Here is a 16,001-nt window from a genome sequence, read left to right on the forward strand (position 1 = left end):
TATTAAAGGACTTGAAGGCACGGCAGCATACCTAGATGATATTGTTGTGGTGTCTGATACTTGGGATCAACACCTACTTAGACTTAAAGCTCTGTTTGAGACCTTTAAGAATTCCCAATTAACAGTTAATTTATCTAAATCTTCCTTTGGCCAGGCCACTGTCACTTTTCTAGGCCATGAAGTAGGTAGTGGTAATGTTGCACCTAAACTTGCTAAAATTCTTTCGATTAAAGATTATCCAGTTCCTCATGATAGGAAATCTCTTCAACGTTTCCTAGGCATGATAGGATTTTACAGAAGATTCTGTAAGAATTTCTCAGATATTGTAGCCCCTCTTACCTCTCTTACCAGTCATAAAGTTCCCTTTAATTGGACGTCAGATTGTAACACTGCTTTTAATAAAGCAAAAAGATTATTGTGCTCTGCACCCATTCTCCTGTCTCCAGACTTCTCCAAACCTTTTTCATTACAGGTTGATGCTTGTGAGTCTGGGGTTGGGGCGGTACTATTACAAATCGGGAACAAGGAGCTGCAGCCAATCGCATACTTTTCAGCCAAGTTCCAGCCACATCAGAGAGCTTACTCTACCATTGAAAAAGAAGCCCTCGCGCTGGTACTGGCTTTGGAGCATTTCGATGTTTATGTGGGCCAGACATCACAGGTGGTCACAGTCTACAGTGATCACAACCCGTTAGTCTATCTCCAAGCCATGAAGAATCACAACACAAGGCTTATGCGTTGGACGCTCAGGCTGCAGCCCTACAATATAAAAATTAAATATATTGCCGGCAAAGAAAATGTGTTGGCAGACTCTTTGTCAAGAGTCTAGTTTAATATTTTATTTAGGTTAGGATGTATTTGTGGTAACCCCCTTTCAAGCTCTTTTTTTTATCCCCTGATGTGGGGTTTTTTTTTTAGTGAGGGGATACGGGCTACCGTCCGCTTGTATCTTGGACCTATGTTGGCCTATCTGACTGCTGTCTCACTCTGAGTTTAGGGTTTGGCTTTTGGTCACTAGGAAAGCTGAGCTCTATCTAAGAGTTGGATGGTGGAGAGGATAGGCGGTCCCATTATTTTGTGCCATGGCGGCACGGTTACCACTGGGAGGTGGCAGCCTAATCCTGAGCCTTCTCGGGGGTGGGGGTGTGGCATGCAAAGAGTACGTAACCTTTATTCGGCGCATGGACACACCCTCATTTACAGGCTATCTCCCCCAACCAGCGAACCAGGTTGCTAAGAGTTGGTGATGGGGCCCCATCGTTCAACTAGTGACCAGGTTCTAGCCAATAAGAAGGTGGGATTGACAATCGCAGAGGTTATGTGGATACCGCTCTCCTGTCTGCCCTTGTCATTCCCATTCTAGAGCTGGTTGAGCACGGTCTGCTATCTTGTGGCTTCTATTTCTGCCTTGCTTACCGTGACGTGCACTATACTTATTACTGTACATAGTGTACATATTGCTGTTCTAAATTGGTGAAGGATAATATAAGTCTAAACTTTTTCTGCTGTGTTTCTTTTGCTCCCATTACACCTGGGATAACAGGCCTTTGAAATCCTAGGTTGTAATAAGGACCTACATTACTCAGGAGGAAAAGGAACTTCCAGGACATAAGCCTACGAAAGACAGGCTGACATTAATGTTGTGTAGTAATGCTAATGGTGATTGCAAAGTGAAGCCTTTAGTGGTGTATCACTCTGAAACTCCCAGTGTGTTCAGGAAAAACAATATCATCAAGGGTAATTTGTGTATGATGTGGAGATCAAACACTAAGGCATGGGTCACTAGGAAAATTTTCATGGACTGGTTTTATGGTGTGTTTGGCCCCACTGTGAAAAAATACCTCCTGGAAAAGAAACTGTCACTTAAGTGCCTCCTGATAATGAACAATGCTCCTGCACATCCTCACGACTTGCAAGAGCAAATTGCAGGGCAGTTAAGCTTCGTTAAAGTGAAGTTTTTGCCTCCTAACACCACTCCTCTCCTCCAGCCCATGGACCAGCAGGTCATTTCAAACTTCAAAAAACTCTACACAAAAGCAGTGTTTCAAAAGTGCTTTGAAGTGACCTCAGACTCTGAATTGACCCTAAGAGAATTTGGAAAGATCACTTCAATATCCTCAGTTGCATAAACCTTATAGGTAAGGCTTGGGAGGGAGTGACTTGCAGGACTTTGAACTCTGCTTGGAGGAAACTGTGGCCACAATGTGTACAAAAGAGGATTTTGAAGGGTTTGAGGCTTACCCTCAGGAGCCTATGCCAGTAGTGGAAACTATTGTGTCACTGGGGAAGTCCAAGGGGTTGGAGGTTTGTGGCAAGGATGTGGAAGAATTGGTGCAGAACAACAATGAAGAACTAACCACTGCAGACCTGCTAGAGCTTGAGGTGCAATAGCAACAGATCACAGCTCAGGAATGTGCTTCAGAGCAGGAGCAAGAGAGATGGAGGAAGTTGCCTTAGTCAAGGATTAAGGAAATGTGTACAATGTTTACAAAGGTGCAAGCATTTATGGATGAATTTTATCCTGTCACAGCTGTTGCAAGCTGTATTGGTAACATGTACAATGACATTATTTTGTCCCATTTTAGGGTAATCCTAAGGGCACATGAGAAACAAAGCTCTCTGGACAGATATTTGGTGCAACAGGGGTACAGTGACTCTCAAGCTGGTCCTTGTGGCATTAAAAAAGCAAGAAGGGAGGTAGCCCCACCAATGGATTTGGCACCTGAAGTCTTTATGGAAGGGAATTTCCCTTCCAAACAATAGAAAAATTGAATTTCCCCTGCTGCTGGCACATCACTCATCAACAACTCCACAATAAAGGTAAATGACATTTAATAATTGTTTATTCTGCATTTATCATTCATTTCTGTGTAGGGAAATGTATATTTCATGTAAAAAAATTATTTTGTTTAATACTTTTGGCTGTCTGGAAAGGATTAATTGGATTTCTATTATTTCTTATGGGGAAAATTAATTCGGTTGAAGGCTAAATTGGTTAAAGGCTAGCTCTCTGTAACAGATTAAAGGCGTTAACCGAGGGTCCACTGTACTACTTGAAACTAGACAAGAAACAGTGGTTAACTCTTTTACAATCTTATTTAAACTTTTTACTAATGTGAGGTAGTCAAGGTGCAGGTTTATAGGTATAATTATCTTTAAGTTACACATAATAAAAACAATATTACAAGTAATGGTTCAGGCAGTAATATTTCATGGACTGGCAGAAGTTAAAAGCCTAGAATTTATGTAATATAACTAATTAGCAGATGTTTTGGTTGATTTGGTTAATACTGAGAGATAAGATGATTTTTAGCAAAGTTCTAAATTTATAAGCAGTCAGGGGATCCTTTACCAGTTCGGGTAGCGAGTTCCAGATCTTTGGGCCCTTTCAGTGCATAGCATTCTTGCATAGTGTGAGACTGACTCAAGGGATGTTGAAGAGTGCCTTGTGCCTTTTACTGTGACTGTTCTGTATAATGTTCTGTATATGTAGTAAGCATAGTAATACAAGTGTATGTCTAAAACATACATTTAGCAAGTTCAGTCTTTTGAAAAGTGGTGGGATGTGCTGTCTAGCACAGAAGCTGGTAATCATCCACACAGCAGCTTTTTGTTGGGTTATTAACCCTTTGACTGTTTCAGTCGTATATATATGAATCATGAGCCACTGTGTTTGACGTATTAATATGCCAAAATTCTATCGGCTTCAAATCAAGCAGGAGAAAGCTGGTAGACCAACATGTGAGAGAATGGGTCTCTATGGTCAGTGTGCACCATATAAAAAAAATCGGGGAGCCAGTGGTGCATTGTAGGAATGCCATTTCAGTCATCCTTGTTCATCATGCCTAGCAGTAAGAAGTATCTGACTCCCTGGCAAATCTGGGACTCTTCTCTTCCCAAGTAATGCTCTAACACAGATGGAAGTGTCGGTGAAGATCAATTTTACGGCTATGAGGAGTTTGTGACCAAAAGCATTGCCCAGGATATGAGAAAAATTAAGGAGAATGAAGAATGAAGGAAAAATAATCTTCATATTTTCCTAAGAAAAAATAATTTTTTTTTTCGAATATTTTTCGACACCAGGAGACACTTTATTGGGTAATTGAAACAGCTGACTGAGCAATTTCTTTTGCTCAATCGATAAAACAGAAGTAATACTAGCGAAATAGCTAAGAATTTGGTCGACTGGAATTATGTAACTAAGAGATAAGAGATAAGATTTCGTTCGGATTTTTAACCCCGGAGGGTTAGCCACCCAGGATAAACCAAGAAAGTCAGTGCGTCATCGAGGACTGTCTAACTTATTTCCATTGGGGTCCTTAATCTTGTCCCCCAGGATGCGACCCACACCAGTCGACTAACACCCAGGTACCTATTTGCTGCTAGGTGAACAGGACAATAGGTGTAAGGAAACGTGTCGGAATTACCACCCGCCGGGAATCGAACCCGGGCCCTCCGTGTGTGAAGCGGGAGCTTTAGCCACCAGGCCACCGGGCCACTGACCTAAAATGGGAGTCAAAGTCGGCAAAATCGACGATGTGTAAATATCGCTGACTCGTCAAAATTCGCAAGAGTGAAAATTCGTCAATTTTTCTATCAAATTTCATACTTTTTGCTTTATTACCTTCAGAAAAAGATTCTCTACCAATTCATAAGAAAAAATAACAAAATTTGGGGGGTAAAATTCTTGGACTATGGTTGTCACTCTGAGATTTGGCCTCTGGACCCTCAAAGGATTAAGACTCTACATTTTCATCCTCACAGCCACCACAAATACTTAATAAATAATAAGAACCTTCAATAAATAATAAAAACCCTTCAATAAATAATAAGAACCTTCAATAAACACGAAGCTTCAATAAATATGTAATAAGAGGCTTCAGTAAGTCTTGCGAAGTGCAACAATCACCTCTGGAAAGTCTTCATCTCATACATCGAATTATTGATGCAAACACAACATTGCATAATAATAATTTTGCAAAAAGTAAAGGTCATGCAGGAAAGGTGTGTTATAATGTGCAGTGGTCTGGAACCTAACCCAGCAGTGGTCTGGAACCAAACCCAGCAGTGGTCTGGAACCTAACCCAGCAGTGGTCTGGAACCTAACCCAGCAGTGGTCTGGAACCTAACCCAGCAGTGGTCTGGAACCTAACCCAGCAGTGGTCTGGAACCTAACCCAGCAGTGGTCTGGAACCAAACCCAGCAGTGGTCTGGAACCTAACATAGCAGTGGTCTGGAGCCTAACCCAGCAGTGCTATGGAACCTAACCCAGCAGTGGTCTGGAACCTCACCCAGCAGTGGTCTGGAGCCTAACCCAGCAGTGGTATGGAACCTAACCAAGCAGTGGTCTGGAACCTAATGCAGAAGTGGTCTGGAACCTAATGCAGAAGTGGTCTGGAGCCTAACCCAGCAGTGGCCTGGAACCTAACCCAGCAGTGGTCTGGAGCCTAACCCAGCAGTGGTCTGGAACCTAACCCAGAAGTGGTCTGGAGCCTAACCCAGCAGTGGTCTGGAGCCTAACCTAGCAGTGGTCTGGAACCTAACTCAGCAGTGGTCTGGAACCTAACCCAACAGTGGTCTGGAACCTAACCCAGCATTGGTCTGGAACCTAACCCAGCAGTGGTCTGGAGCCTAACCCAGCAGTGCTCTGAAACCTAACCCAGCAGTGGTCTGGAACCTCACCCAGCAGTGGTCTGGAGCCTAACCCAGCAGTGGTATGGAACCTAACCAAGCAGTGGTCTGGAACCTAATGCAGAAGTGGTCTGGAACCTAATGCAGAAGTGGTCTGGAACCCAGAAGTGGTCTGGAACCTAACCCAGCAGTGGTCTGGAACCTAATCCAGCAGTGGCCTGGAACCTAACCCAGCAGTGGTCTGGAACCTAACCCATAAGAGGTCTGGAACCTAACCCATCAGTGGTCTGGAACCTAGCCCAGAAGTGGTCTGGAGACTAACCCAGCAGTGGTCTGGAACCTAACCCAGCAGTCGACTGGAGCCTAACCCAGCAGTGGTCTAGAACCTAACCCAGCTGTGGTCTGGAACCTAACCCAGCAGTGGTCTGGAACCTAATGCAGAAGTGGTCTGGAACCCAGAAGTGATCTGGAACCTAACCCAGCAGTGGTCTGGAACCTAACCCAGCAGTGACCTGGAACCTAACCCAGCAGTGGTCTGGAACCTAACACATCAGAGGTCTGAAACCTAACCCATCAGTGGTCTGGAACCTAATGCAGAAGTGGTCTGGAACCTAACCCAGAAGTGGTCTGGAGCCTAACCCAGCAGTGGTCTGGAACCTAACCCAGCAGTCATCTGGAGCCTAACCCAGCAGTGGTCTAGAGCCTAACCCAGCTGTGGTCTGGAACCTAACCCAGCAGTGGTCTGGAAGCTAATGCAGAAGTGGTCTGGAACCCAGAAGTGGTCTGGAACATAACCCAGCAGTGGTCTGGAACCTAACCCAGCAGTGGTCTGGAACCTAACCCAGCAGTGGCCTGGAACCTAACCCAGCAGTGGTCTGTAACCTAACCCAGCAGTGGCCTGGAACCTAACCCAGCAGTGGTCTGGAACCTAACCCAGAAGAGGTCTGGAACCTAACCCAGCAGTGGCCTGAAACCTAACCCAACAGTGGTCTGGAACCTAACCCAGCAGTGGTCTGGAACCTAACCCAGCAGTGGTCTGGAACCTAACCCAGAAGTGGTCTGGAACCTAACCCAGCTGTGGTCTGGAACCTAACCTACCAGTGGTCTGGAACCTAACCCAGCAGTGATCTGGAGCCTAACCCAGCAGTGGTCTGGAACCTAAACCAGCAGTGCTCTGGAGCCTAACCAGTAGTAGTCTGGAACCTAATCCAGAAGTGGTCTGGAACCTAACCCAGCAGTGGTTTGGAACCTAACCCAGCAGTGGTCTGGAACCTAAAACAGCAGTGGTCTGGAACTTAACCCAGCAGTGGTCTGGAGCCTAACACAGCAGTGGTCTGGAACCTAATCCAGCAGTGGTCTGGAGCCTAACCCAGCAGTGGTCTGGAACCTAACCAAGCAGTGGTCTGGAACCTAACCCAGCAGTGGTCTGGAACCTAATGCAGAAGTGGTCTGGAGTCTAACCCAGCAGTGGTATGGAACTTAACCCAGCAGTGGTCTGGAACCTAACCAAGCAGTGGTCTGGATCCTAACCCAGCAGTGGTCTGGAATCTAACTCAGCAGTGGTCTGGAACCTAAGCAGTGGTCTGGAACCTAATGCAGAAGTGGTCTGGAACCTAACCCAGCAATTGTCTAGACCCTAACCCAGCAGTGGTCTGGAATTTAACCAAGCAGTGGTCTGGAGCCTAACCCAGCAGTGGTCTGGAGCCTAACCCAGCAGTGGTCTGGAACCTAACCCAGCAGTGGTCTGGAACTTAACAAAGCAGTGGTCTAGAGCATAACCCAGCAGTGGTCTGGAACCTAACCCAGCAGTGTTCTGGAACCTAAGCAGTGGTCTGGAACCTAATGCAGAAGTGGTCTGGAACCTAACCCAGCAATTGTCTAGAACCTAATCCAGCAGTGGTCTGGAACTTAACCCAGCAGTGGTCTAGAGCCTAACCCAGCAGTGGTCTGGAACCTAACCCAGCAGTGGTCTGGAACCTAAGCAGTGGTCTGGAACCTAATGCAGAAGTGGTCTGGAACCTAACCCAGCAATTGTCTAGAACCTAACCCAGCAGTGGTCTGGAACCTAAAACAGCAGTGGTCTGGAACTTAACCCAGCAGTGGTCTGGAGCCTAACACAGCAGTGGTCTGGAACCTAATCCAGCAGTGGTCTGGAGCCTAACCCAGCAGTGGTCTGGAACCTAACCAAGCAGTGGTCTGGAACCTAACCCAGCAGTGGTCTGGAACCTAATGCAGAAGTGGTCTGGAGTCTAACCCAGCAGTGGTATGGAACTTAACCCAGCAGTGGTCTGGAACCTAACCAAGTAGTGGTCTGGATCCTAACCCAGCAGTGGTCTGGAACCTAATGCAGAAGTGGTCTGGAACCTAACCCAGCAATTGTCTAGAACCTAACCCAGCAGTGGTCTGGAGCCTAGCCCAGCAGTGGTCTGGAACTAATGCAGTAGTGTTCTAGAACCAAACCAAGCAGTGGTTTGGAACTAACCCAGCAGTGGTCTGGAACCTAACTCAGCAGTGGTCTGGAGCTCAATGCAGCAGTGATCTGGAATCTACCTCAGCAGTGGTCTGGAACCTAACTCAGCAGTGGTCTGGAACCTAACTCAGCAGTGGTCTGGAACCTAACTCAGCAGTGGTCTGGAACCTACCCAGCAGTGTCTGAAACTTAACCCAGCAGTGGTCTGGAACCTTAACCAGCACATTAGCGAGATATTAGCGAGATATTAGCGAGGTATTGGTGAGGGATTGGTGAGGTATTATTGAGATATTAGTGAGGTATTATTGAGATATTAGTGAGGTATTATTGAGATATTAGTAAGGTATTGGTGAGGGATTATTGAGATATTAGTAAGGTATTGGTGAGGTATTAGAGAGATATTAGTGAGGTATTATTGAGATATTAGTGAGATATTGGTGAGGTATTAGTGAGATATTAGTGAGGTATTAGTGAGATATTAGTAAGGTATTGGTGAGGTATTATTGAGATATTAGTAAGGTATTGGTGAGGTATTAGAGAGATATTAGTGAGGTATTGGTGAGGTATTAGTGAGATATTAGTGAGGTACTGGTGAGGTATTAGTGATGTATGTCTGTACTTGTCTGAATGTAAAAGAACACTTAAACTGGTATCAGAAAAAAAAAAAAAAAAAAAAAAAAAAAAAAAAAAAAAAAAAAAAATTTACTTACTTTCTTTGTAAAGGCAATCACCCTTTCTATCATGTATTTCTCTTCTTCCTCAAGAATCTTCACTTCCTTCAAAAGTGTTTTCATTCTGGAGGCCGAGTTAGTCTGGAAGGAGTGAGCACGAGGCAGGTCACAACACAAGCTGGATAGCACATGAACATCCTCAATGTGAACAATAAATTCTGAATTACCATCATCACTGCTGCTGTTGCAACAAATGTTATCAAACTCCACAACCTTTTTCCATTCACTCTGAAAAGGAAGGAAAAATTGCTTTATTTATTTATTTATATGTGAACAGTATTTAGATATAAGTAGGGAAGCTTTCATTGCATTTATAGATTTAGAAAAGACATATGATAGAGTGGATAGGGTACAAAGGTGACAGATGTTGCAAGTATGTGGAATAGGTGGTAAGTTACTAAATGCTGTAAAGAGTTTTTATGCAGATAGTGAGGCTCAGGTTAGGGTGTGTAGAAGAGAAGGAGACTACTTCCCGGTAAAAGTAGGTCTTAGACAGGGATGTGTAATGTCACCATGGTTGTTTAATATATTTATAGATGGGGTTGTAAAAGAAGTAAATGCTAGGGTGTTGGGGAGAGGGGTGGGATTAAATTATGGGGAATCAAATACAAAATGGGAGTTGACACAGTTACTTTTTGCTGATGATACTATGCTTATGGGAAATTCTAAAGAAAAGCTGCAAAGGTTAGTGGACGAGCCTGGGAAAGTGTGTAAAGGTAGAAAGTTGAAAGTGAACATAGATAAGAGTAAGGTGACGAGGGTGTCAAATGATTTAGATAGAGAAAAATTGGATACCACATTGGGGAGAGGGAGTCTGGAAGAAGTGAATGTTTTCAGATATTTGGGAGTTGGCATGTCAGAGGATGAATTTATGAAGGATGAGGTTAACCACAAAACTGATGAGGGAAAAATGTGAGTGGTGCGTTGAGGTATCCGTGGAGACAAAAAACGTTGGCAATGGAGGCAAAGAAGGGAATGTATGAAAGTGTAGTGGTACCAACACTCTTATTTTCAATTCATTTCAATTCAATTCAAGTTTATTCTCTATAAGGGTTACAATGTGGGGTTTACAGGTTTTGGGTATTGTGTGGTTTACATGTTATAAAATACTAATTACAGAGGGGGCCACTAGGACACCTAGCATGGCTAGGCATTTTGGGCAGACTTAGATTAATTCTTAACATTAAATCCTTACAGATTATGGTATTAAGGCTAAGTGACTACATCATAATTTGTGAGTTTAGCAATGTGAATGCTTTTGTTCTGGCACAATACAAAGTGTCTACATTGGAGTATCGTAGGCAAACTTATGACTAGTTAGGCTTTATTATTTTAAGATTAAGATTAGTATTTCTGGGTGAGTGAGTGTAATTGTGAACCACCAGGTGGTTATCATGTAGTTAGTTGTCGAAGTGTATCAGGGAGATATGATGTTTTCTAACTGTAGTTTTGAAAGTGATGAATGTGTCTGCAGTTCTAGAGTTTTCAGGTAGGGTGTTCCAGATTTTAGGTCCTTTGAAATACATTGAATTTTTGTAAAGGTTTAGTTGAACACGGGCAATGTCATAGAGATGTTTGTGTCTGGTGTTATGCCAGTGGATCCTGTCACAACTATTAAGAAAGCATTTTAGGTCAAGGTTAATATTGGAATTTAAGGTCCTGTAGATAGAGATTGCACAGTAGTAAGTGTGGATGTTCTGAACAGGGAGTAAGTTTAGATCTATGAAGAGTGGGGGAGTGTGTTGCCAGGGATGGGATTTAGTGATTATTCTTACTCCAGCTTTTTGTTGGGTTATTATTGGCTTTAGGTGTGTTGCTGCAGTTGAACCCCAAGCACAGATAGCATAGGTGAGGTATGGATATATAAGTGAATGGTATAGTGTGAGAAGGGCGGTTTGCGGCATGTAGTATCGTATCTTGGAGAGGATCCCCACCGTTTTGGATACTTTTTTTGTTATGTGTTGGATATGGGTGCTGAAATTTAGGCTGTTGTCGAGGTATAGGCCAAGGAATTTGCCCTCATTATGTCTGGCAATTAGAGTGTTGTCAATCTTAATGTTAAGTTGTGCAACACCTGCTCTGCCACCAAACATAATATAGTAGGTTTTGCCCGTGTTAAGAGTGTAAGTTTATTGGCTGTCATCCAAGTCGATATTTTGAGCAGCTCCTCGTTAACAATGGTGTTGAGGGTAGCAAGATTAGGGTGGGAGATGACATAAGTAGTGTCATCAGCAAAGAGAATGGGTTTCAGGTGTTGGGATATGTTTGGAAGATCATTGTTGTAAATGAGGAAGAGCAGGGGTGTGAAGCTTGGGTTGTAAATGCTGCAGCGAAGAGGCTGCTGGAGGCAGTGGATTTGTTCTAAGGGCAATGTGTGGTGTAAATATTATGCAGAGAATTCAGAGTGTGGAAATTAGAAGGTGTGGTGTTAATAAAAGTTTTAGTCAGAGGGCTGAAGAGGGGTTGTTGAGATGGTTTGGTCATTTAGAGAGAATGGATCAAAGTAGAATGACATGGAGAGTGTATAAATCTGTAGAGGCAGGAAGGCAGGGTAGGGGTCATCCTTAAAAAGGTTGGAGGGAGGGGGTAAAGGAGGCTTTGTGGGCGAGGGGCTTGGACTTCCAGCTAGCATGCATGAGCATGTTAGATAGGAGTCAATGGAGACGAATGGTTTTTGGACTTGACGAGCTGTTGGAGTGTGATCAGGGTAATATTTAGTGAAGGAATTCAGGGAAATCAGTTACTTTTATAAAGCCAGACTTGAGTATTGGAAATGGGAAGTACAATGCCAGCACTTAAAAGGAGGGGTTTGGGATATTGGCAGTTTGGAGGGATATGTTGTGTATCTCTATATGTATATGCTTCTAAACTGTTGTATTCTGGGCACCTCTACAAAAACAATGATTATGTGTGAGTGAGGTGAAAGTATTTTCTTTCTGGGGATTCTCTTTCTTTTTGGGTCACCCTGCCTTGGTGGGAGACAGCTGACTTGTTGAAGAAAAACATATACAGGTACCATCCAACTTACGACCGAGTTCGGTTCCGAGAAACCGGTCGTAAGTCGAAATGGTCATAAGTCGAACCTTACTACTGAATATCAACATCACATATTTGTAATGACTTTATTTTATTGTTTTATTTTGGTATCTCATTTTTTACTTTACTTTTTATACTGTTAGTACTGTATTTTATACTGTAAGATTTGGGATAAACACTGTGTACAACACCCTTATTGCTGTAGGGTTGGCACTAGAAGCTTTCTTGGGGCCCATGGTCACTTATTTTGCAGATAAAATCACCAAAAACACTGTAATAATACGAAATGTTCCAATTGTATGCTTGGATGTTACCGCGGAGGCTGGCTGGTAAACAATGCCACCGGCGGCACATGTGAGGCTGGCTAAGGGTGCACATTGGACGCGTCTCGGATGAAGAGCGGTGAGCGGGTTTTTGAGCGGTATGCGAGGCAAAATTTTTGCGATAAAAGCGAGCGGTATGCGGATTGAACGTTATGTGATGCGTACGGTATGCGGGGGTCCACTGTACCTGCACTCTGAAGGAAGTACAGTACCTGCACTCCAAAGGAGGTACAGTACCTGCACTCCGAAGGAAGTACAGTACCTGCACTCTGAAGGAAGTACACTGCCTGCACTCTGAAGGAAGTACACTGCCTGCACACTGAAGGAAGTACACTGCCTGCACTCTGAAGGAAGTACACTGCCTGCACTCTGAAGGAAGTACACTGCCTGCACACTGAAGGAAGAACACTGCCTGCACACTGAAGGAAGTACACTGCCTGCACTCTGAAGGAAGTACACTGCCTGTGCTCTGAAGGAAGTACACTGCCTGTGCTCTGAAGCAAGAACACTGCCTGCACACTGAAGGAAGAACACTGCCTGCACACTGAAGGAAGTACACTGCCTGTGCTCTGAAGGAAGTACACTGCCTGCACTCTGAAGGAAGTACACTGCCTGCACACTGAAGGAAGTACACTGCCTGCACTCTGAAGGAAGTACACTGCCTGTGCTCTGAAGGAAGTACACTGCCTGCACTCTGAAGGAAGTACACTGCCTGCACTCTGAAGGAAGTACACTGCCTGCACACTGAAGGAAGAACACTGCCTGCACTCTGAAGGAAGTACACTGCCTGCACTCTGAAGGAAGTACACTGCCTGCACACTGAAGGAAGAACACTGCCTGCACTCTGAAGGAAGTACACTGCCTGCACTCTGAAGGAAGTACACTGCCTGCACACTGAAGGAAGAACACTGCCTGCACTCTGAAGGAAGTATACTGCCTGCACTCTGAAGGAAGTACACTGCCTGCACTCTGAAGGAAGTACACTGCCTGTGCTCTGAAGGAAGTACACTGCCTGCACTCTGAAGGAAGTACACTGCCTGCACACTGAAGGAAGAACACTGCCTGCACTCTGAAGGAAGTACACTGCCTGCACTCTGAAGGAAGTACACTGCCTGCACACTGAAGGAAGAACACTGCCTGCACACTGAAGGAAGTATACTGCCTGCACTCTGAAGGAAGTACACTGACTGCACACTGAAGGAAGAACACTGCCTGCACACTGAAGGAAGTACACTGCCTGTGCTCTGAAGGAAGTACACTGCCTGCACTCTGAAGGAAGTACACTGCCTGCACTCTGAAGGAAGTACACTGCCTGCACTCTGAAGGAAGTACACTGCCTGCACTCTGAAGGAAGTACACTGCCTGTGCTCTGAAGGAAGTACACTGCCTGCACTCTGAAGGAAGAACACTGCCTGCACTCTGAAGGAAGTACACTGCCTGTGCTCTGAAGGAAGTACACTGCCTGCACTCTGAAGGAAGAACACTGCCTGCACTCTGAAGGAAGTACACTGCCTGTGCTCTGAAGGAAGTACACTGCCTGCACTCTGAAGGAAGAACACTGCCTGCACTCTGAAGGAAGTACACTGCCTGCACTCTGAAGGAAGTACACTGCCTGCACTCTGAAGGAGGGGTGGACACAGAGGTGGTAAAGTTGGAAGGGACATTTGGACTGTGATACCTTTGCACTTGTGGAATAATAGCTTTGGAATGAATGATTAAGAATATGTTTTCTTTTTTCAATCACTTTGGTATATCTGGAGTATACCTGAAGAGGGTTTTGGGGGTCAATGCCCCTGTGGCCCGGTCTGTGACCAGGCCTCATGGCGGATCAGGGCCTGATCAACAAGGCTGTTACTGCTGGCTGCATGCAACCCTAAGTACAAGCCACAGCCCAGTTGGTCAGGTACTGACTTTAGGTGCTTGTTCAGTGCCTGTTTGAAGACAGCCAGGGGTCTATTGGTAATCCCTCTTATGTATGCATGGAGGCAGTTGAACAGTCTTGGGCCCCTGACACTTATTGTGCTGTCTCTTATCAGGCTAGTGGCACCCTGCTTTTCACTGGGAGAATGTTGCATCATTTGCTGAGTCTTTTGCTTTCATAGGGAGTGATATTCGTGTGCAAGTTTGGTACTAATCCCTCTAGGAATTTCCAAGAGTATATAATCATGTATCTCTCCCACCTGTAAGTAAGTAAGTTTATTCAGGTATACACAAATACAGTTACATAGAATTATCATACATAGCAGCATATGTGTAGAGAACCTAGGATAACCCAAAAAAGTCAGACAGACATTCTAGAGAGTACAGGTTGAGGAACTTCAAGCATTCCCAGTAACTGAGGTGTTTTATCATGGTTGTGTGTGCCATGAAGGTTCTCTCTACATTTTCTAGGTCAGCAATTTCACCTGCCTTGAAAGGTGCTGTTAGTGTGCAGCAATATTCCAGCCTAGACAGAACAAGTGACCTGAAGAGTGTCATCATGGGCTTGGCATCCCTAGTTTTGAAGGTTCTCATTATCCATCCTGTTAGTTTTCTAGAAGATGTGATTGATACAATGTTGTGCTTTTTGAAGATGAGATCCTCTGACATTATCACTCCCAGGTCTTTTACATTAGCATTTTGTTCTATTGTGTGGCTGGAATTTGTTTTATACTCTGGTGTAGTTTTAATTTCCTCATGTTTTCCATATCGAAGCAATTGAAATTATTCATCATTGAACTTAATACTGTTTTCTGCAGCCCATTTGAAGATTTGGTTGATGTCTGCCTAGAGTCTTGCAATGTCTTTAATGAAGGACACTGTCATGCAAATTCGGGTGTCATATGCAAAGACATGGTGCTGTGGCTTACTGCCCTGTCTGTATCAGATATGAGGATGAGTAACAGGATGGGAGCGAGTACTGTGCCTTGTGGAACAGAGCTTTTCACCATAGCCACCTCAGACTTTACTTTGTTGACTACTACTCTGTTCTATTTGTTAGGATATTATAGATCCATCTACCAACTTTTCCTCTTTTTCCTTTATCATGCATTTTGTGCACTATTACACTATGGTCACATCTGTCAAAGGCTTTTACAAAGTCTGTGTATACAAGCACCATCTGACTTATGACCGAGCTTGGTTCCGATCAACCAGTTTTAAGTCAAAATGGACGCAAGTCGAACCTTATGCTTTTAGTATTGTATTTTATACTGTAAGGTTTAGGATAAACATTGTGTACAACACAAACAGTTGTTTATTTGCATACAAAACAGTTGTATGCATGAAAACATAAGAAAACATTTGTATGCATGAACAGAAAAGTACAAAATAATTTAAAATAAGCTGTAAACAGTACAGTCGTAAATACGAGTGGTCGTATGTCAAGCAGATTGTAAGTCGGATCGTACTTGTACTACATCTGCATTTTGTTTGTCTTCTAGAGCATCCAAGACCTTGTCATAGTGGTCCAGTAGTTGAGACAGGCAGGAGCAATCTGCTCTAAACCCATGTTGCCCTGGGTTGTGTAACTGATGGGTGCCAATGGTTCATATGAAGATAATGCAATATTAGTCGAGCCAACAAGAATAAAGGCACAAAGCACAGAATAAAAAATTACAAATATTTTTTACATGATAATAGTGTCACGACATCTCCATGGGGAAGTGGAACAGAATTCTTCCTCCGTAAGCCATGCATGTCGTAAGAGGCGACTAAAATGCCGGGAGCAAGTGGCTAGTAACCCCTTCTCCTGTACATATTACAAACTTTAAAAGGAGAAACTTTCGTTTTTTCTTTTGGGTCACCCCACCTCAGTGGGATATGGCTGGT

General features: G+C 44.0%; 1 protein-coding gene across 4 annotated transcripts in view; it reads right to left on the minus strand.

Annotated features, from left to right (window-relative positions):
• tefu (Serine/threonine-protein kinase tefu) overlaps window positions 1–16,001 on the minus strand; it is an 844,515-nt gene that overhangs the window by 649,450 nt on the left and 179,064 nt on the right. For all 4 annotated transcript variants that reach the window (XM_070083426.1, XM_070083425.1, XM_070083427.1 and 1 more), the window contains exon 16: window positions 8,812–9,060. In XM_070083426.1, the coding sequence (XP_069939527.1) occupies window positions 8,812–9,060 (249 nt within the window). The remainder of the gene's footprint in view (window positions 1–8,811; window positions 9,061–16,001) is intronic.

This window comes from Cherax quadricarinatus, chromosome 9, assembly GCF_038502225.1.
Source record: "Cherax quadricarinatus isolate ZL_2023a chromosome 9, ASM3850222v1, whole genome shotgun sequence".
NCBI lineage: Eukaryota > Metazoa > Arthropoda > Malacostraca > Decapoda > Parastacidae > Cherax > Cherax quadricarinatus.